The sequence below is a fragment of the Eschscholzia californica genome, unplaced genomic scaffold (genome assembly GCF_041429995.1).
Source record: "Eschscholzia californica isolate CP2 unplaced genomic scaffold, dmEscCali1.0.p SCAF_6, whole genome shotgun sequence".
NCBI classification, from domain to species: domain Eukaryota; kingdom Viridiplantae; phylum Streptophyta; class Magnoliopsida; order Ranunculales; family Papaveraceae; genus Eschscholzia; species Eschscholzia californica.
The window spans coordinates 35,035,481-35,057,231 of record NW_028238483.1 but is presented as its reverse complement, the minus strand read 5'-3'; the positions used below and the strand labels follow the sequence as shown (position 1 = coordinate 35,057,231).

The following is a 21,751-nucleotide window of genomic DNA, read 5'->3' as shown; positions in this document are numbered from 1 at the left end:
GAGAAGACATGGCACCAAACTTTCACAAAAAACAATCGATTTTCGATATGGGAGCATTTTGATTTTCGATGTGGGAGCATTTTTCAGCATATTGGATTAATTTACAATTTATTTTTAGCTGAAAAAGAAACAAAAAAGAGCAAAATTTTACACAATAAAGAATTTGAAAGAAGGCTCAACTAATACTTGATGAGCATCTTTTGAGCTCTCCTAGATGTGGAATATCCTTCCTTGATACATTCAAAATTCCCGATTGATCGTCCACTTTCTCAATTAGAAACTTGAGCAGAGGTACTTTCGAAAGAGTTCTGCATGATCCCACCATTATCAATTTCTTCTGCAATTATCAGATGTACATGTCAAATTTCACATAATATCGAGAACATATTAGATTCATATTCCATTCTTGCAATATTCTGTCTTCCTAAAGAGTAAGGAAATCAGTAAGCATCAAATTATCACAAATCAAACAGAATCAGAACCAACATTCACAGTTTTGGATTCATTACGAGATACCAAAACCCGAATTACTAATAACCAGAGTAATTAGCAGTATAATTAGGTTTGGGTGTTGCCGTGTTGGTATAGTTATATCTGACATAACCAGAGGAGGCCACTAGGACACTAGCATGAGTTTGAAAAGGCAATGTTTTACTTTGATTTTTCTCTAACTTAAAACAAATTCGAATGTATGCATTGATTTGTCAGGATTGGAATGGAAATACCGGAAAGTCACTAGGAATGGAAATATTTAGGACTAGAGTCAATTAAAAGTGCTGAAGCATGAAGAGTTATAATCGTTCTGTCCTCGGTACATTTATCAGAACCAGCAAGGATGCATACACTTATTCTAATAGGTTTTTGTTCTCAGATAGTTAAAGTACTCAACTGGAAACCCGTTAACAATCTAAAAGTCAGGGAGTTTAGATCTGTTTTTTCTAAAAGTTTGATTTGTATCGATCTTAGTTATCAAAATGTTGTTAAATTGCTAACGTTTGGAGAGATTAACTTCCGGAGAAAATACAAAATAGAAACCTTAATGGTGTGAAATACCTTGGCACGTGTGAGAGCTACATTGATCCTATGCCAGTCTCCGAGTAGCGAAGACGTACATCCCCTTGGATTCTCTGTAGATCTTACGAATGAGACAATTATGCATTCTTTATCCCTTCCCTGCTCATGTCAACACAATTTGGATTCATCAGGTATCAAGAAAGATGATTGCAAAGCAGCTCGCGCTGGGATTGGAGAGAGGCGGTTCCCAGACGATCTAATACAAATACTTATCTACATACCTATACTTATCAAGTACATAAAATCATAGTTACGAGATTTCATTTATAACAAGTCCACACGATCTAATCTAATCAATCAAATTCAATTCCAAAAATTGATAACTTTAATACATAACTAACCCGTGGGGTTTGACATTATTGGCTTGGGTTACCCTCGATCCTGACGATCTTGATCCGGTCCACAAGTTACACGAGGGGATCAGCCGGTCCCAACTAGTTAGGTGATTGTGTACTTTTTCACTTGGAGAAAAAGTTTCCGAAACATAGTTTCTAAACATTGTAATTATTCAAGGTTAAAAAAAATTACCTGGTATTTATCAATGGTGTGTATCTCCACAGACGTTGTGCCTAGAACACGTCGGATGAGATTCACCTGTGAGTTATATGGAGTGATGATCCCAATATCTTCCCCAACAATGTCTCTCTTCAGTAATTCATTAGTGACCTATTATAGTAAATATTCAACAAATAAAAATCTTCAAAGTTCGGGTAAAACATAGAAAGCAGTTGCAAGAAAGCATGGTTTAAAAAATTTAGAGAACCCGAAGGAAACACAAGAAATGAACTGATTCTAAAAAGATAGAAATAATCAAAGTATGAGTTAAATGAGAATTATACCTCCGCGACTATGTAAGCCTCAGTTGGATTATTGACAGTTTTGTGTTCTTTCACCTCCAAAGCAGGTAAAGTATCTGATTTGTAAAAGACGATTTTATTAGGAATCTCAAATTGTATAAAAAAACTACAGTACTGAAGAATTGAAGATCTTAATGTAAAAATAAAGTTATATACCTGTATTGATCAATACCACAGATCTGTTCGTATTTAATACCTGTCAAACACAAAATAGAATACTATAATGATCCCAAGAGACAATAAACAGTACAGATATTCTATAAATTTAACGGATGCTATGTGAATTAACAACATATAATGCGTCAGCAACTTGTTCTTAGAAAAGCTTCAACCATTACTCATTATAAGCAAGAACTCTATGAAAAGGATTGAACAGCATCTGGAAACCTAGTTTCTTTATAAATGTATACTAGAATAAAAACGAAATTTCTAGTCTACCTCCTTTAGCCATGATGTACTAGATTTCGGACTCGAAAATCTGAGTTTGGCATTTGCGACTTCAGAGGAACCACAGCGCAATCTGTTTCCATATATTAAGGCGTTGGATAGTTCCATAACGCCGGCACACATTCGATACTGCATATATAACAAAGCATTCCAATTATTTTGATGGGTAAGATAGGATCACACAGAAATTAAGCCCAAAATATAGCTAACTTGTTTTCAAACCTGACATTGTAGAGCTGAAATTGCCTGGGGATGAGCTTCTGAAAGCCTGCAAAACAAGCTTACTCCCATTCCATTCTCGCGAGCCTCAGCGCTCTAAGAATAAAACGGAATAGTATAACAACCAATTTCGTGAATGATAACATGTAAATCAAGCAAAAGTCTAGAGATAAAAGATGAAGAATATAAACCTGAACAAGTGGAGGTAATTGGTAATGATCTCCAACAAGAACAAATTTTGAAGCTAACGTCAAGGGCCCCAAGGACACCTATACAAAAAAATATCACCAACATCAGTTTCGCCCTTTCAGGTATATGTTAGCGAACGTATTTCGAAAAAGAAACCTAGTATGGAGACATTTTGGGGCTTTGATGAACTACACATGGGCAACTTCAAACTCGAAGATTTAGAACTTCCGTTCCTGCACATGCATGAGGGCACAAAAATAGCTATTTGGGAACTTAATTTCTTTGCAATCAATTGGATATTATTAAAGTATAGGAACAGAAGGTTTTTTCAAGACCAAGAATATCATTGGATAATATCATAGGTCCATATCAAATATCAAACTTACAGTCTATCAGTGGGTTTCGAGATAAGCAGCTGGTTCGTTTCAATGTCATACTGTTATCTCTAATTTTAAGGTCGTTTTAGTGTGAAAATAGTGATGAGACATAACCATGGTTCTTTTTTCTATCTGTAACCATTCTATCACTTTTGACTTTTTTCAATATATTTTTGCCCTTATAGAAAAAAATAGCGAAGGTGGACAAGATGTGGAAATATATAAAAGATGAATTTCATGAAAATATACTCTTACATTGAAATACTTGGATGGTTCGACAGTTCAGAGTCTACTTACCAACCTATTAGATATTTGTACATATTTAAGTTAGCTGCATATTCTTATTTATATATGGGTTGGTTCCATACTTTAATTTATATATGCTGATTATAATGCCAGGATCTGCAAACATACTCAATGACGCATAATTGACATTATTCTTTTTATAATTGCTATACGAAGATGACAGTATGATGCAGAGGTTGGGTTTTTGTAGTAATTATCTACTCACCACGTCGACCATCATAGAAAATTACATCATTTAAAACCTCTACCCCATCAGTATTTGACTCATTTACAAGACGTTAATAATATTTGAAGTGTAAAAATAAATTTGATGGTGTATAAATCTTCGAGTAAGATGATTTTACAATGAATTATCAATATGATGAGAAGATCATAATGCGTGCAGATCGTGTTGCAGTGAGCTCAAAACAAGTAGCACGTCAACTGTCTCCATAACTAAACATATGTAAAATTATTAATATGACGTATATAAACAGAAACACCAAGGCCAAATACTTCATATTACTCTTTCGAAGTACTCTTATCACCTCAATGGTACAAGAAACAAAAGGAAAAGAAGGGAAGTGCAGTACTCAGAAGGATCATACATACAGGAAGAGTAGTTTGTCCAGCTTCATCCATTATGCACACGTCAAACCGCTTCTTCGCAAGCAAGGGGTGAGTTATCCCCAAACAAGTTACTGCAACAACTTTGACTTTCTCTAGTCTTAGCTTAATATCTTCCACACTGCATGTTTCGGTCGCTGTCATACAAGAATATAAGTAAGCCCATGTTTAGATAGAGAACAGAAAACAGGTGAAACCAAAGTATTCACAAAAAATATCATTTTAACCTGAGAAACAATGCCCACGAACTTCCTCGTGAACAGCTTCATATCTCCCAATTCTTAAAAAATCTATGCCCTACAATAGCTAATATTGTAAAATATTGAGAAGAGATTTTAAACAAACATATTTAGTCACTTATCACATACATGAATGGTCGAAAACATTCAATATTTGGGAAAGAGATGACCTGAGCTTTCAATTTGATAAGCAAATTATCCACAGCTGAGTTTGTGTAGGAAGTGAGTAAAATGGATGCACCTCTCATCAACAAAGCCTTCACAGCATGAACCATTGTTGATGTTTTGCCTGTGCCGGGCATTCCTAGAATTAGGGCATAATCCTTCGCTGTAAGTATCTGCAAGTTTAAGTTGGTTTTAAGCAAACATAAGATAAGTTAATTCACGGCCTTGACGAATAATCATGCTAACTAAATAGGTAAAAATAAGAAGCCAAGAAAAACTTAGTTAACCTTGTATATAGCTCTACGCTGATCGTCATTGAGATTCTTCTCTGAACGAATATAACTTATTGCTGGATCTTGACTAAATACAATACCACTGTCAAACCTTGGAGCCTGGAATGAATCAATCCAAGAACTAAAGTTTTCACATGCATTAGACTGCAGAGAATCTGAGTGTGAGCAAGATATATTCACCTCGAGATCAACAATCATCTTCCTAAGTCGAGAACTTTGTATACTTTGTAGGAACAATTGTGTTAAGTTGAATCTGCCAGCCAAACATGAAATATATGTTAATGCCGTGGTCTTTTTTCTTACTAACGATTCTATTGACACTAACCAGAAATCTATGCTAGAAATAATAAATTTACGATAACCAAGAGAGATATAATTATGTTGTATACCTCATGATTGCGAATGAAGTTGTTGAAATCTGAGCTAGAAATAATTAATTTACGATAACCAAGAGAGATATAATTATGTTGTATACCTCATGATTGCGAAAGAAGTTGTTAGTTCATCCTTGTCAATCCGCCAAAGCTCCTTAAGAAGTTCTCCAGTTTCTGAAGAAGGTTTACTCCAAGGAAGCCTTAACCGCCTAGAAAAGGACACCTAAAGTTTTACATAAAAAGGTACAAGTTTTGGGCGATTAGTTAATTCTAACAGTGCTAATACAGATAATTGTTCACACATAATGTCATTTTGTCCTTTTGTTCATCCATCTCGAAAAGGAGTATCAGCAAGATCGCAGACTTAGTTATGCAATATGGCCATAAGAACAGAAAAGCAACAAATCGGAACCCTATGATGACTGATCCTTACTGAAACATGAAATTGGCTTATGTTGGCTATGACTCCATTTGCTACGGCAACATGTTTAGATTCTGACCCAAGTATCTGAAAAACAAAAGGTTGATATGTAAAAAAGATAGAAATTCAGGTGTACGCAGAAGATGATCAAGACAGCAAATTAGTAGACAAGCTTGTTTTCATCCTACCAACAAATTGCATCAAAATAATGAACACAAGTCATATCAATAGATATAAAAGTAGGGTCCACTACGTTGATGTCATAGGTAGAAGATCTGGTATGTGACATTATGGACATAACATTCTTTTTCGAAAGTAAGTCACTTTACTATCCATAATAAAGACAAACTCTTATATTTGCTACGTAGCTATAAGCTCAACAAAGCTGCATACATACATGAGCCCAAAAATAGCAACACACTATATCCAAATGGAGAGGTTATGCACCAACATTCCACTGAGAACAATGCGAAAGAAGATGCTGGGAAAAAACTAGTAAAGAGTGAGATGACATTTGAGTAGAAGCGCAATGCGTTCCTCTCCAAATCATACTGTTCCGCTTTGGCTGAGGACCACATCTTCCTGCAAAGAATGGGAGAAAGGCAATACACAAAAGGGGGCATATACTCCAAACACCTTATGCTTCTCAAAGGTTACTTCTGAGAGAAGATTCCTCCTCCCTACACAATGTGGTCTGAATTTAGAGCTGTAATTAATTCGCTAACGATGGGTTGGTGTTTTCGTTCTCTCTTTTGCTGTATTATATTTAAATAGTAACAGCCTAGCAATATTTGTGAAAGATTGGTTGTTATAAATTCGACTATGTGTGAGTCCATGTTAAAGATTTTTCTTTGAAGTTTCGTGTCAGATCCTTGCTCCAACTACGAATGCACATAACTATTCATCACCGAATTTTCACCAAGAGGGCCCAAAGTATCTAGAGATAATCCAAACAAAAATGGCTAAAAGCACGGGATGAAGAAATAAGGATTCAGGATTGCATTACTGAGGCTAAGCAGGAAAGTAGATTGTGGAATATCTAGTATGCAGGTTTCACTATTGAGCCTATAGGAACTAGTAAAAATCTCATGGATCTAACCAGACTGTAGGAAAGTAGATTGTGGATCTCAACAGACAACAGGAAAGGGTGCTCTAAGTGCTGCTAAGGTTGAAGAGTCTAAAAATAAATGAAGATTACATTATTGTATCATTTAAAATATATGCAGTATTCAACATCACCTGACCTGGTGTACAACCTAGGATCCAAGAAATTTGTGTTCCTGGAACTCATTGTAATAATTTTCCCTCAATATATTCACTCAAAGTTTCAACAAGGAAGCTAAAGAATATCACCAAGTCAGAACAAACATTCAGATAGTTCGAACTTTAAGTACCAAAAATGCCGTAAAGAAGCATAAAGATAACCACAAGATTAGTTTAGTGAATCAATTAAGGCTATTCATAGGAAGTAAAATAAGAAAGTTAAATTCCCGAGAAAATCTTACCACGTAATCCCCAATTTTCAGTGTGCAATCTAGTTTGCGAGATTCCGTAGCTTCGTCATGCACTTCTGGATCTTGGAGATCTTGACGCACAAACCTATATATGAATCGGCCATCCTCTGGGGATTTGTTTCGTGTTAATTCATTCGAAGCATCTAAAATAACAGAAGAAAGACCATTGGTGGAGCGTTCACTTCCCAAATTATGAGAATGCCATAGTTCTTTTTTAGCAGCCTAAAACAATAAAAAAAAAAAGCAGTCAAGGGATTCCATATATCCAAATTCAAACATAATTAGTATTCTTATTATTTCGAATATTACCATGGTATCATTAGCCTCCAAGTCAATTAACCGGTCCCAGTGTCGAAGGAAATCACAATGAGCACTGGTTAACTGTTCGACACGTGAATCAAAAAGATCAGGTAGCCCACTGCTATTTCTGTCACCACCATGGGCCTGGATGATAGGATTATAGGAAATAGAAGTTACACACATTCAGAAAAAGAAAAGTAGGTGTAATAGTAAAAGAACAGTTCATCAAATGATAGAGGGGCCAGAATATTACCTTATGGTAGCTAAGGCACACATTTAGGTGCCGACAACTTTTGCACATGTTTGGATTCTGCATAGAAGATGCAGTAATAATCAGTGGTAATTACAAAAGCATTATCTATAGAATGTACAAGGTTAATTGACCAATCATATACCCGTAGCACTGGAGGCAACTGCTGCACAGTTGATGCCTTCAGAATATCATTTGCAAGTTCATTACGACGAATGATTAGACCAACTACATCAGATCTTTGAGCCAGAATTCCCTTGATGTAATAGAAAAGATGCGAAGAAGCAAGTAGTTTGAAATAAGTATTTCATTATTGCCCATTACCCCTCCTCCCAAACCCACGCAGGAAAAAACATTTAAAAGCATGGATTTACTTACTTTTGTTTGATCTGTTTGGAGGTAATAGAGAAGACCAGAATCAATAGACTTAAGGTATCTGCAAATATAAGATGAATTAAAGAATGTGTCATGTATAGAATAAAACGTCTCATTGGGAAATATCACCAAAGTAGGGTGCATAGCGCGGGGAAATTGCGAGATCAAACGTACCTCTCAGACATTAGAAGAGTGTATAAGACCACCTGAGCACAATGTTCCATGAACGACTGCAAATACAAGAGTACAGGTACACACCATCAGGAGAAAAGTGGGAAGTATAACTACTGCAAGAGTTAAACTCAAATTTCCATATATGCGCAAACAAGACAATGAGTTATACACCAGCAGCCTCATTTGTAATTATGAAATTGTAAACTTGCCTGACCACTGGTTCCCTTTCCAGATTTAAATTCTAATGGCATGATTTTTTCAGTTGCTCCATTTACTTCTGACTCTACTCTTACTCGGACAGAAGCATCAATCATTCCTTTCAGCCCATATTTTGGGGCCCATGCCATTTCCTCAATATCCACCACCTACATTTCCAAATGAATCACTTATATGAAACAATTAACTAAATAGACTTTAAAAACTTGGAAGTTCGACATAACAACTACAATTACTATATACCTGTTCAATGTGCACCATTCAGTACAAATTTATGCACAGGCATACATGGGACCACCACACAAAAGAAAAAGCCTAAAACAGTATAAGTGGTTTCAGAACTACTCAAAGGACCAAATAAATGAACGGCATGTATTGTGAGAAGGGTCCCACATGTACAAAGGGTACTTTCATTGCCAAGAATATAATATCAAGGTCCTTCGTAATGATAACCGATTGGTTTTGAGTTGGATGTTCACAAACTTAACATGGTATCGAAGCTAGCCCCATATGTGATAGGACCAAGGACCACACATGCTCCATGTCACCCAACAAAAAAGACACATGGTAGGCTCAAAAGAATACCACACATGAGAGGGAGTGCGAGAATACACCCACATGGACAAAATGTTCTCCAATAACCAAAAACACAATATCAAGGTCCTCTCAACTTATAACCAATTGGGTTTGAATTAGATATCCACAAACTAGATACGTAGAAGTTGTAACACCATAGTTAAAAGTACATGGAAACCAACGTGTTCATGCGCAAAGCTGTGTAGTCTGACTACCAACTTCCGAGTAACCCGGATGTTACTCAGACCTAGTTTTAGTTTCACCCGATCTTCTTCTTTCTTTTTCTTATTTCGGTTTGCTAGTTTATGTTAAAACTTCAAAATCGTACTCAGTAGCTCCATAAAGTCTTTCTCCCATCTAAGAAATTGTGTATTTTTGTAGTAACAAGAAAACCATAAGTACCATGCAGTAATGTAGTATGGGATGCACATGTATTTAGTGATATTGCTGTAAACAAATACATGAATTCCAATATGTAAAGGCGCTCACTAATAACATCCAAGAGAAAGAGTGTTACCTCTATTATATTGACATTCTTCTGCTCATTTTTTGACCCAAAATCAACAGTAGATTCCTTAGTTGCCTGTTGAACATCTCGGCACAACAATTAGTATTAAACTAGTAGTTTACGTGGAAGTGTTCACTAAGTACTATGCCATGTAATTTGCAAAACATTCTTTTCTTGCAAAAATATACTGATTTGTAGGTATGTTTACGTACATACAAATGTATATACATAAGCATAACTGTATATAACAATATATACGTATATCTATATGTATATGTATGTACATAGAGAGATGGGATTCGTTCATGGTGTCTATTTAAATAAAAATTTGACAAGGTCTTATAGGGCCTCTCTTTTTTCCTTTGGGGTGTTCATAACCTTGAGGATCGTACACGAAAAATCATCTCATGACGAATCTAACCCCCAGTTTTAATCTGATAACGACGATACAAAAAAAAGTTTCGAACTTTAATTTTTTTGCGACAATTTTAATTGGCTCACATTCTTCAGAATGATATGAGTTCCTGAAGATGATCTTCATGTTGGGGATAATATCCCCACGACAATGATCATCTTCACGTGTATCCTTAATAAACGTTGTGAAAGTTTTGGCATTATAGGGAATTAGGGATAGACAAAGAATCCGGTTTCATATATATATATATATATACACACACACACACACACACACACACACACACATACAAAGATATAGTCAATATAATTTTTTATGACCATACCTGTGAATCTCTAAACCAAATAATCCAATTCAGTAATTTTGGGATTGCTTCAATCAGTGTAGTATGCATATCATTCTCATTTACTGCAGAAGTCATGAAAGAATGTTGAGTTTAAGACCTTCAAAAGATGAGGAAGTTGGGCCTAGTAGTAGTAACAAGAATGGATGGCAATATTAACATTACAACTGCATTAATGTGTCTAGCAATTAAACCAAATGAAAATTATGTAACACTATATTGCTATCAGTATCAAAACACAAGCTCATCATAGGTTTGGATTTGTGTGGATGAAGATGTCCACCTTCGCATGCATAAATGCTCTCAAGATTTTTTCGTAGCACTACTCTTGCATATTCTTCCAGGAAGCCTTTAGTTGGGTGATCCCTAACAAGTCCAGCCTACAAAAATAACGAAATTATACACCACAAACAGCATTGACCAATAAAACCTACTAGAATGAAGCAACATAACCAATAGTTATTTTCATATTAAAGGAATAAAACAATATTAAAGTCCGAAAACCTGAAATATTTGATGAAGCATGATACCGACTAATGCTGCAGTTGAATGCTCATTGCACTTTAACCTTTCGTCCAAGACAGCTCGTCTAGGGCAGCTGAAACTAGCAGCAACCTAAACGTGTTTCAGTTTGTCAACATTCATTCTGACAGAGAACCATCAGAAACATCTACTTCTCTCTATATTATTTTTATAAAGAAGGATATCTAATGGAATATTTAAGTTCAAACTCAGTAAAACAGAAATATGATGTCCAGCAACTAGCACAAACAAAATGAACAAAGATGAATATACAATAAGTACCCGAGTTCCGGACAGAAGTATATCAGGATGAACGATGAGTAGATTGTTATCATGGTCCACAATGCATTGTCCTTGTTCGTTGAATTCCCCTATCACATGTATTGTATCCCCAGGACCGACGACGCTGTAAAACCTAAACATAGAGAGCAATGTATAGGAAGTGAATCTCTCGGCGGTCAATTAAATCCCCCTGATTAGATAATTAGAAGAGAGAATGCTATGCAAAAGTTCTTCTCTTGAATAGAACCTCATTTAAGTTCTAGCAGTAGTAGAACATACAAATATCAGAGTAAGGTGCTATCAATACCCTTTAAATACTAAGTGAACATAATTCATTCTAAAGCGGATATAATTCATACAATAAAGATATTCAGTTCAAAAGTAAAAGATGGGAAATCATAAAAACTAAAAGTCAGCATCTAAGAACTAAATCTACTTACCATTCATCATGCAAGTGCAAAGCCCGCTCTTCCCCACTTTGCTCATTCAACAGTCGAAGTACCTAAAAAGGAAGGATACAAATATCTTAACTTAAACCTGCTATATTAAAAGTAACTAACTAGATAATTATATAAGTTCAAAAAAATAACCTTAACAGGGCACTGGACATGTGATGAACTTGAAGTATTATGCTTCTCTGAGACCTACATATATGGTGAAACAAGTCAACACCAACGCGTATAAATCCTATTCAATCATCAAAAGGATAGATAATATAAGCAGACCTCTAGTACAAGAAAAAATAAATTGGAAAATCCAGAACCCACTATCTGTGGTCTTTTCTCAAGAGAACTGGATTCAGTATATAAATTGCTAGCCTTGGTGTCTAGGGCTTCAAAATGTTTCTCAGTGTCGTCGGGCTTGAGATCTTCAACTGAAATGACATCTCCCACTTGATCCAAAAGCTCAAGCAATGACTACAAGAGTATAAAGTACATTATGTTATCATTTGGCGATTCCTAGAAGAGTGAAGGCATATTATTGATCATTACAAGAAGCAAAAACAGCTTAATGTGGAAGATAATCGTGCAAATAACCAGATGAACCAGTGCTAGAAGTAACAAGGAATACCTAACTTGAACGGCAACCACAAAATGCATAAGAAGAGACAATTACGCCAGAAACATATTAATTACTTAATTACCTTTTTTTTCTGTCGTGGACCCAGCTGATCAGAAGCTCCATTACAGACTATACTAGTAATAGGCTGCAATAGGATGTAAAAGTAAAGGTGAGAACATTTATCGTGCAGAAAATGAGCCAAGTAAACTATGGTTGAACTTCATCATTTAGATAAAAAGAGCTACAGTTATGGCATTTGGTAAGTTTACTTCTACTATCATAGCATCAACCCATTTCGACGTTACTTGTTTGAAATACTATGAACAGTGAGAGCATTATCCAAATCCCAACTATGGGTCTGCTGGAATGCTAAACAGTGTGCCAAGAAGCATTGCTCAAATAGGTACCTGTGAAGATAGAAGGAGCAGAACTAGCTGCTGCTATAACTGAAGGAAACTGGGTAACCATTGCATTAAGCATTAATATTCAGAAGCCATGTATTTTTACCTCATCCGAGCAATACGATGCAGAAGGTGGAGTCTGAAATGGGTTACGTTGACTAATTGTATTGGTCTTGTTTTTATCATTTCCACTACTACAGCTGCTATGGGTATCCACATCCTGATTCTGGTTGACCTCTCTCATAGAGACCTCTTTTGAAGACACTAGAGATCTTTCAGGTGCCTTAAGTGTTGGAGAAGATATCCACTCCTCAATAGATATAGAACTCTGTAAAACCCATATCAAACAATCACATGCCAATACTAAGAGATAAAAACAAAACTGCTCAGGCAGAAAATTCATCTGGAACCTTGCCTCTTTATTTGAACAATGGCGGAAATTTGAAGCATTCAGATTAGAAGCATCTGCCAGAACTCTAATTATTTCAGGCTTGCGCTTTGTAACAGCCTTAACATCCACCGGAGAGATCCTCCAGGACACCCTTTCAGCTCCATCATCTTGACTCTGCTTTATTAACTATCACAACGATAAAATAATATTGAGACACCAATATACTCTAAAACCTCAAACTAGTAGATAGAGAGTTGGCAAAATGTAAATTCCATAATTATGCGGGTCTGACACGAAACTTGCTAATCTCACTCTCGTATGAATCGCCTTCCGAAAAGAAGCGGGTACTAATACTAATGGGGACAAAGTCGCTTGACCACTGAGAGAAACCCATCAACCAGGGTCAAGGGGGTACCCCTTAGTTGGCTCTCAGAGGCACGAAAGCCCCTTACTCCATATAGCCCAGCTGTCTCCCTAACAGCAGCTTCACTTTTTCTACTGGTGTGGCGGTGCTGGATGTATTTTTATCAATAAATTTCCCATGACAACTACCTTGTGAGCTTAATTTAGTGATCCCACCTCGAATACAAGTGAGAGAAAGCGTCCGCACAGTATTCATTTAACAACAATGAAGTAAAATGTTGAATCATTTTATGCAAAAAAGGAAATGTTGAATCAAACCCACTTTTAATTTCTACTAATTGAACTAAAATTAGATAAACAAATGGAATCTGACTGACCATTCCAGGGGAGAACTTGAAACGCTTGAAAGTTCCCGACTTTGAAGTTTCAGGAGAGACCTCACAAATTTCATCATCTTCCTTGCTGGTGTCGGTGATGGATGTGACATGGGAAAGTGTTGAAGGAGGTGTGGTTTGAGGCTGAACGATAGAAATTGATGTTTGGGGTGTTTGAACATTTTTAGGTTTTTGGGAGTTTTGAGTGTGACGCTCAAAAAAGTGTTGAATTCCAAACTTGGATGGTTGGGATTGTTGTTGGTTCTGATTCGATTTCTTTGCTGAAGATGAACTTGATTTCTTCTTTGGTGCCATTGGAAGATTAAACTTTCTGTCTAGGGCTCTCAAGTTTTTACTTGCATTTTAGAGAGAAGGGGTATTTGGATGTGAAAACCACCAACAACTAATCTCTACCGTTTTGGCTAATCAGAAATTAATCTCTCCTCCGTCTTAAATTCCTTCTTACTTTCTCTCCCTCTCCTGAGTGATCCCTTTCTCTCTCTAAAATTTCATGGAGACTGGAAGAGTGGGAAGATAATAGAGAGATTGAGATAGTGATATTCAAGAGAGAGAGGGAGGGAGAGATGAGTTCCGAGAGAGGTGAGAGAGTAAAGAGATCGCTAGAATGAGGAGAGAGCGCGCGCGGGAATTGAAAAAAAAGTATGATTCAACAATATGGACTATGGAGGTAAAATATTTCACATTTTTTCCGCAAATACTTGTACACCACCACGTATGGAAGTCCATTTTTCTATAAGGATTAGTTTTCTCATTTGATTTTAGTGTACTTTGATTTTTTTTTTTTTGATGAAGGAAGTGTACTTTGATTTAGGATCCGCTTGTTACTTAAGAAATGACGGGAAAGAATTACCTATGAAAAATAATTTTATAGTATTAAACCATGAAACTTATCGTAGTGAAGCTAATGTCATTCACAACAGACCACGACACTTGTCGTAGTGAAGCTAATATCATGCAATGCACAAAACCACCTACCGTATGACGGAAATTGTCTTGTTCGTAGTGGGTTTTTATCATTTAATAAAAAAGAAAAAAGAGGTTTAGTACGAGAAGGGGCGTCTCAGACTCAAAGCAACTAAAGTGATTGTTTTGAGCCTCGCTTGAAATTAAAGGCACCACTTGGAAAATAATGTAAGACCACATGCGTTCCTTGGTTGACTTGGCGCGCAGGAGGATCCATTGAGTTAAGGATTAGGCCACGACGCACCCACTCTACACTTCACGTAATTGTGTGAACTAAAACCTGGTTGTATGTGGTCTTCTTGCTTAGTTCTTTCTCTTACATCTTATACTCTCTCTTCCTCTCTCTCTCTCTCTCTCTCTCTCTCTCACTCGTTCCCAATTCCCAAACGATTGATCGGTGCGACGGTTAGGCAAGAAATAGAAAACTCTCTTGATTTTCTGATATGGTACGTATCAACAGGTTAGGTTGCCGTCAAACTGCTTTCAAAGGCTATAGAAATAGAGTTTCGCTTCAGTAACTTGAAATAGACCACTCATCTCGAACGAACGACTGTGTGTAGCCATTCAAACACACGTCTCTCTAACCCACTATACGACCCAACCCGACACATCAAATCGAACCAGACTCTATTGATTCAGACCCGGATAAAACCAGGCCCACACCATTACTAAACCCAAAAATATTCATCTAATCAGATAATAGCGCCCGATTGTGAACTCCAACACCGTTCCTTTTCAGGTTTTTGGTGGGGTTTTTCTGCAACTGATCTTCACACTGATTCAATTAAACAAATGAAAATCTTTCTGGTAATCACTAATTCATAACTTTGATTCAGATTTCATCATCTTCAAACATTTAAAAACCAAATTAGTATTAACACATCAACCAATTCATCCGTTTCTTCATTTTGATTGATTTTGCAGAAACATTTTTCTCTATTTTCACGAAGATATTTTCACAGATCAACTGATAATAATAAATATTCTCTACGGTTATTAGCTTTCGCTGCATCTGCAACTGGAGCTGGTTTTATATGGTCCGATCATGCCAATGAAACATCATCAATTTCAATTTCTCCAAAAATCTCGCTTCCATGGCGATCAACAGAAATGTTTCCTCTTACAGCAATTTCTTTGGATAAAACTTATTCCCAATCAGGTTTCCTTAATTCCTTTTGTTACTTAGAACAATTCTATTTAGCTATTATTTCGTTTTGTATTCGTATTTGTAATTCACATTTGTAATTCTAGGGCATATTTTCGTTCTGTGATTCATATTTGTAATTCACATTTGTAATTTAGGGCACAATCCGTTAAATTTTTCTAGAATTGGTTCTGGAGCTCACACATCACCAGATTTAAGTAAGGAAACTTATGGAGAAGTTAAAGATAGTGGGAAATCTTGTCCTGGATGCTTAGGAAGGGATTCAATTGCAAATGCTGCTGCTTTAGCTGGTCCTGCCGTTGTCAATATTTCTGTCTCACAAGGTGCATCTTATTACTTGCCTGATACAAGAATTTTGCTTTTAGATTATGTACGTAGACATACTTTGATGTGGGTTTCTTTTGTGATAAGGTTTTGAAAGTTGGGAGTATTTGTTTTTTAGGTTTTCGTGGGATGACACTAGGGAAGAGTATAGGTTCAGGAACTATCATTGATTCTGATGGTACAATCTTGACTTGTGCTCATGTAGTTGTAGACTTTCAGAGCACGAGAACTGTCTCGAAAGGAAAGGTCCGTTGCTGTGCTCCTTTTATGTTTTCCAATAGGAAAGGTTCGTTTCCTTATGTTTGTTTTAGTGTCATTTATATGATGTGTTACATTACATGCCTTTTTCTACGAGAAATTATGTACGTAAATTCTTTGTGATAGTTTTGCGTAAGAGGAAAACAAAATTACAGCTTTGCAAGATTCTTTCCAACAAATCTGTAGTGAATTTCACTTTCATCAAGTGTTGCATGGCCATTGTTGGTTGAAACGTTGTCTTTTTGCCTTATTATGACAGGTAGATGTTACCTTGCAAGATGGTCGAACATTTGAGGGTACCGTTGTGAATGCTGATTTTCATTCGGATATTGCTGTCTTAAAGATCAAATCGAAAACTCCTTTACCAGCAGCAAAGCTCGGTTCGTCATTTAAACTCCGCCCAGGAGATTGGGTAATAGCTATGGGTTGTCCACTTTCTTTGCAGAACACTATCACAGCTGGTATTGTCAGGTAAAGTTTTATTGAGCAGAGCATTAGAATTTTGTCTCGACAAGAATTTTCCTTTTTAGCTAAGAATGAGCTATGTATGGAAAAACTGTGAGTATTTAGCCATGTCGACCTGCATTTGGAGAATCATTCTATCTTAATTCGGGTTGAGAAGTGATGTTGTACTGTGAATCATCCCGTAACATTTTCTCCTAACTCACCCGTTCTCTGTTTTTTCTGTTTTGATCTTTGATTCAGTTGTGTTGACCGTAAAAGTAGTGATTTGGGTCTTGGAGGGATGCGGAGAGAGTATTTACAAACTGACTGTGCAATCAATGAGGTAATATAGCTTGTTCTTTTGTTCATATTTGGATAGGGATATCTGTGCAAACAAAAAATTTCACGATTGGTTATGTTATCCAAAATTATGTAAGCTATGGATTTATACTGCATAGATTTCCTTGGTTCATATGCTGGTTATGGATCTTTCTACCTTCATATTCTAAGTTCATCAAGTGTTATGTTGGAGCATAACAACTCCTTTCCAACTTTTTTTAGGAATACAATTAGTGTATACTTATTTAACATGAACATGGATATGAGCAGCATAGCGGAGCACCATTACAAGACATGTACGACAACTAAAGAATCCCATATGAATATCTACATTCACATTGTTGCCTTAGTATCTCTTCTTTCAATTTGTAACTTTTAATCAACCATTATAAATTTATGTTAGAGGACATTAACCTAAAGTAGTAATTTTTAAAGTAATCACAACTTTGTGCAAGCACACAAATGTAATTACAGATTCAGATTATATCCATTTAAGTGACTGGGAATATCCCGGAGCTGGAAGTACCTGAACCCGAAACAACAACAAAAAACTAAAAAAGACTTGCCATCTTTTACATAGGTGCATACTACTAATAACCGCAAATTGACATTTGTATCGGATATTGCTTGTAGGGAAACTCTGGTGGACCTCTTATCAATCTTGATGGAGAAGTTGTGGGAGTAAATCGCATGAAAATATTAGCAGCTGATGGTTTAAGCTTTGCCGTTCCTATTGATTCTGTTTCTAAAATTATAGACCATTTCAAGAAAAATGGGTATGGTAATTTACTTGGATGCCAATTAACCTTTTCGTAAAAATTTATGCCTAAAGAAATAGCAGATTTGCTTTCTACTTATGCGCTTCAGTTATCGTAGACTGCGAAGTGTGAACAATTAGTAATTGTTTCATGTCTAATATGAAAGCTGGAAGCTATCATGTAAAATTTTGATTAGAACAACAGACTAACTCGGCGTTGTTTTCTACTACTTTTTAGGAGAGTAGTTCGACCTTGGCTTGGATTGAAGATGCTTGATCTCAATGAAATGATTGTAGCTCAGCTTAAAGAAAGAGATATCTCATTCCCAAATGTTAACAAAGGTGTACTTGTACCAGTGGTGAGTTCTCTTTCTTTCTTTCTTTCTTTCTTTCCCTGTTTTGTATTTTGTGGCATCAAGGCTGATGTAATTTGGAAAAGTACCACAATGGTTAGATGGGCCCGAGTTCAGCTGTATTCTATGTCAATAAATTATCTTTCATACATATCTAAATAGTTGAAAATGTCGACGGTTATAATGACAGAGTGCTTCTTGCTGGAAGTGACATAAATGGAAAACAAGAGGAACTAGTATATTTTCATCTTTTTCAATTTTATATTTTATTGCCTTGTAATATTCGTATCTATTCTTCAAAAGTTTGTTCCTTTGTTTCGTAAAATTAGTTCATAATTAATCCTTGTTACTACTTATTCTACCATAGTAATGATATGTACAAGCTATAAACAAGAGAGAACAATAGCGATATCCTTCTCTGTTACTTGTAAATTAACTTTTGGTGTACGAATATTGCATGTCATATCAATTTTTATTATTCTTATCTTATTCATGCCTAAATCAGGTAACACCAGGATCCCCTGCTGATCGTGCTGGATTTCAACCTGGTGATGTTGTCGTAGAATTCGATGGAGTTCCTGTGGGAAGCATTAAGGAGGTATCTGTTATGGCTATCTAATTTTTGTATTCATTTTTCCGTCCTTGTGATGCTATCTTCCCGCAAGTACACATTTAGGCATTGCCTACGAATGTCAAAGCACATGCTTCTTTTGTTCCACTTTGTTCATCCTCAATTTCTCATTATGTTGGATATCCTAAGAAGCCACATTAGTTAGTTTTTCATCATAACATAAGATTGGAAGTTTGAATTCTAATTCGATAGAAGGTTCTCATGATAAGGTACAACAAATGGTCACATTTATCGTACCATCGAGGAGAAACCCAGTGAATTGAGGAATCCCACATCCTTGATGTCAATTCACTGCATAAACGGATAGACGAGCGGCCTTGACGATATGTCGTATGATAGATGTAAACATTTATGCATCGTACCTTTTTGTCTCACAGACCCATAAGTTGTCTTTAGTCCTTTACTTTTGTATGTTTTGAAATTCTACAAGAAATGTTGTTCATTCACACATCTATTTTGGAATTGTTGCAGGTTATTGATGCAATGGGGGATAAAGTTGGGAAGCCCTTGAAAGTGGTTGTGAAGAGAACGAAAGATGAACTTGTTGTTCTCACTGTTATTCCAGAGGAGGCTAATCCAGATATGTAACAGTAATCCTCCTTTTTTTCCTTTAGTCTCTCGTGATAAAAACTTGACTAAACCCTTGTTTATCTAATCACTCGTTCCGGAAATAAAAACAGTTAAACTAGTCTTGCGATTTCTCCAAACGAATGAAATTTTCCATATATTTATTCAATAAAGTAGTTAAAAGTGTACATTATCTCAGTGTCCTGTTTGATTAACCTTGTCTTCAGTTCGCTTCACGTCGGCAGCGATAGCAGTCTTTCTTCTCTAACTTCCTCTCTTAATTTGTCCAACTGGAACAAGTTGGATGAAGGTGGACTTTCATGAATAGAAGAAGATGAAGCTGGATCATCATCTTCATCCATCTGTTCGCGGAGGTGAAGTTGGATCTTCACGAACAAATAATAAGTATTTTCATGAATCTGACGTACCCGACATTTTTCACTAATATTTATCATCTTTTATGTAGACAAATCTAACAAACAAATTGGAGCCGAGTGACTCTTGGTACCAAAAAGCTCCAAGTTAAATTTGTATAGATTGTATCTTCGTGATTAAATTTGAAGCTGATTTTTGTTTGCATTCTCTTCTATTTCCTTAAATTCAACAAATTTTACCGGAAAATCCCACAAAACTTCACCATTACCTTCCTCTACCACCAATAGCAACCCATGCGTAAATGCTCGTAGTATGGTTAAATTTCTTTCATTTGTTATCGGTTTGATGCATTCATTATACCTCAAGGCATACCTAATGCTTCATTAATAGAGGGGATGGTTGTTCACAATATAATCAACAAGCACCACTAAATAAGATATTGTGTTTCTTAATTTTGATCAAATGAAGAAGTTAAACTTAGACTATGGGGTCCTATCATCATACATTAATGAACCATCATTTATGTTTTGTTGGGGTAAGGATTCCTATAATTGTTAGAATTAGAATTGGTCATTTTGTTGAAGCTCAATTCCTTGAATCAATTGGTGTTGATTACATTGATGAAAGTGAAAATTTAACACCTGATGATGATGAACATTTTATTAATAAGAGGAATTTTAGGGTTCCGTTTGTTTCTTGGTGTCAAGGATTAGGAGAAGCATTAAGAAGAGTGAGAGAAGGTGCTTCTTTGATTTTAGCACTCAAGGGGATTTAATAGGAACAGGTAATATCGTTAATTTAGTGAGAAATGTGAGATCGGTAATGGGGGATAATAGGGGTTTGAGTAATATGGATGATGATGAAGTTTTCTCATTTTCTAGGTAGATATCAGCGCCTTTGTTGTTGAAACTAAGCAATTGAGTAGGCTTCTTGTTGTTCATTTTGCTGCTGGTGGAAATCCAGACAGAGTTGAAAGAGAGAGAAAGAGAGAGATAAGAGAAAAGACAGAGAAGAGAAAAGAGAGAGGGATGAAGAAAGAGGAAGGAAAAGAGATGATTGCCGGAGTTATTTTCGGCCGAATAAATGGTAGCCTGTGTTGATGGTGGTTGGACTTGGAACAAAGAAGGGGAAGAAGAAAATAAAAGCATTAAAAGTGGATGTTTAACAAAAAGATTTGGGAGGATAATTTAAAAACCCAAAATTTGGGGATAATAGGGAACCAGACGTGAAAATATTTTTTTTAAGATTTCTGAACAAATCTTAGTTTGCTTTCAACATTTTTAATGCTTTTTGAGTATTGACCATTGTAGTCAATACTCAAAAAAAAAAAAAATGAACACACAGGCTGGTGAGCGTGCTAATGATCCCGCCACTAAAGGGACATATGGTGTCGAGGAAGGAGAATTTCGAGATGTGAATTCTACCTAGAGTCTATCTAGTTTTTCTTGTTCCCTAGCAATACTCATCTGGAAATGCTGCTCAAGTTGATAAAACAGAATCCTGTTACAAAGTGCACTGAAAAATAGTAATTCATAAACCTTAATCTTGTAGTGCATAAACCTGAACTAATGTTTACCAATAAGAAGTTCGCTTCTTATCTTTTAACAAAAAAAAAAAAAAGTTTACTTCTCTCGACATTTCCTTAAAAAAAGGTTCATAGCCCAAAATCTAGAACAACCCAAATTGCTGCCTCGTTTAGTTTAGTTTAGTCTAATCTCGAGCTCTGGCGGGCTGGTTTTAGTTTATGTCTAAGAAGTCTTTTAGGGCGTGTTTGGATGTAGTGTACTGGTCGACTAGTCAAGTGTCAACCCCACTAGTCGGGCTGATGTAGTTTACAGTTTTTTTTTTTTTTTTCTCGTTTGGTGGTGATTACAGTTGTTAGCCTTAACTTTGAGTGGTTTAGGGGTGAGAGAAAAATGGC

At 36.1% G+C, this 21,751-nt stretch overlaps 2 protein-coding genes across 8 annotated transcripts; one reads left to right on the top strand and one right to left on the bottom strand.

The window, feature by feature from the left end:
* Positions 1-20: 20 nt before the first annotated feature.
* On the bottom strand, positions 21-14,429 carry EMB2411 (DNA replication helicase). Of its 4 annotated transcripts, none has more exons than XR_015227522.1 (34): positions 13,637-14,388; positions 12,921-13,082; positions 12,612-12,833; positions 12,187-12,249; positions 11,768-11,959; positions 11,633-11,686; positions 11,483-11,544; positions 11,043-11,175; positions 10,743-10,853; positions 10,522-10,618; positions 10,221-10,303; positions 9,490-9,555; positions 8,390-8,545; positions 8,181-8,236; positions 8,010-8,067; positions 7,777-7,887; positions 7,635-7,691; positions 7,391-7,525; positions 7,073-7,303; positions 5,580-5,654; positions 5,248-5,369; positions 4,953-5,025; positions 4,767-4,871; positions 4,485-4,652; positions 4,303-4,372; positions 4,061-4,212; positions 2,789-2,866; positions 2,606-2,693; positions 2,370-2,507; positions 2,088-2,127; positions 1,914-1,987; positions 1,603-1,740; positions 1,054-1,173; positions 21-337 (listed from the first exon to the last, which is right to left on the bottom strand). XR_015227522.1 is itself a non-coding variant. In XM_086647359.1 (34 exons), exons 1-34 carry the CDS (start codon positions 13,946-13,948, stop codon positions 176-178), a joined length of 3,969 nt encoding a protein of 1,322 aa, XP_086503485.1. In that variant the 5' UTR covers positions 13,949-14,429; the 3' UTR covers positions 21-175. The 4 variants fall into 4 exon arrangements, 1 of the variants encoding a protein (XP_086503485.1); XR_015227523.1 differs by having other exon boundaries at positions 2,601-2,693; positions 4,042-4,212; positions 13,637-14,356; XR_015227524.1 differs by having other exon boundaries at positions 4,042-4,212; positions 13,637-14,356.
* An 889-nt stretch (positions 14,430-15,318) lies between these two features.
* Positions 15,319-20,034, top strand: LOC147534048 (putative protease Do-like 14). Of its 4 annotated transcripts, XR_015227898.1 has the most exons (12): positions 15,322-15,424; positions 15,542-15,776; positions 15,920-16,105; positions 16,225-16,352; positions 16,624-16,835; positions 17,070-17,151; positions 17,781-17,923; positions 18,143-18,263; positions 18,763-18,855; positions 19,360-19,472; positions 19,683-19,829; positions 19,922-20,034. XR_015227898.1 is itself a non-coding variant. In XM_086649084.1 (11 exons), the coding sequence occupies exons 2-11, from the start codon at positions 15,728-15,730 to the stop codon at positions 19,777-19,779; spliced, it is 1,224 nt and encodes a 407-aa protein (XP_086505210.1). In that variant the 5' UTR covers positions 15,319-15,424; positions 15,618-15,727; the 3' UTR covers positions 19,780-19,915. The 4 variants fall into 4 exon arrangements, 3 of the variants coding, with proteins under 3 accessions (XP_086505210.1, XP_086505209.1, XP_086505208.1); XM_086649084.1 differs by lacking the exon at positions 19,922-20,034 and having other exon boundaries at positions 15,319-15,424; positions 15,618-15,776; positions 19,683-19,915; XM_086649083.1 differs by having other exon boundaries at positions 19,360-19,478; positions 19,683-20,034.
* The last annotated feature ends 1,717 nt before the right edge of the window (positions 20,035-21,751 follow it).

Coding starts and splice junctions, on each gene's coding strand:
- EMB2411 (XM_086647359.1), bottom strand. CDS start 13,948: ATGGCACCAAAGAAGAAATCAAGTTCATCTTCAGCAAAGAAATCGAAT. Junction 8,546..9,489: donor AGAATGTCAATATAATAGAG/GTAACACTCTTT, acceptor TTGGAAATGTAG/GTGGTGGATATTGAGGAAAT. Junction 5,026..5,247: donor ACTTCTTTCGCAATCATGAG/GTATACAACATA, acceptor TTTGGCTGGCAG/ATTCAACTTAACACAATTGT.
- LOC147534048 (XM_086649082.1), top strand. Junction 18,264..18,762: donor AAGGTGTACTTGTACCAGTG/GTGAGTTCTCTT, acceptor TGCCTAAATCAG/GTAACACCAGGATCCCCTGC. Junction 18,856..19,359: donor CTGTGGGAAGCATTAAGGAG/GTATCTGTTATG, acceptor GAATTGTTGCAG/GTTATTGATGCAATGGGGGA.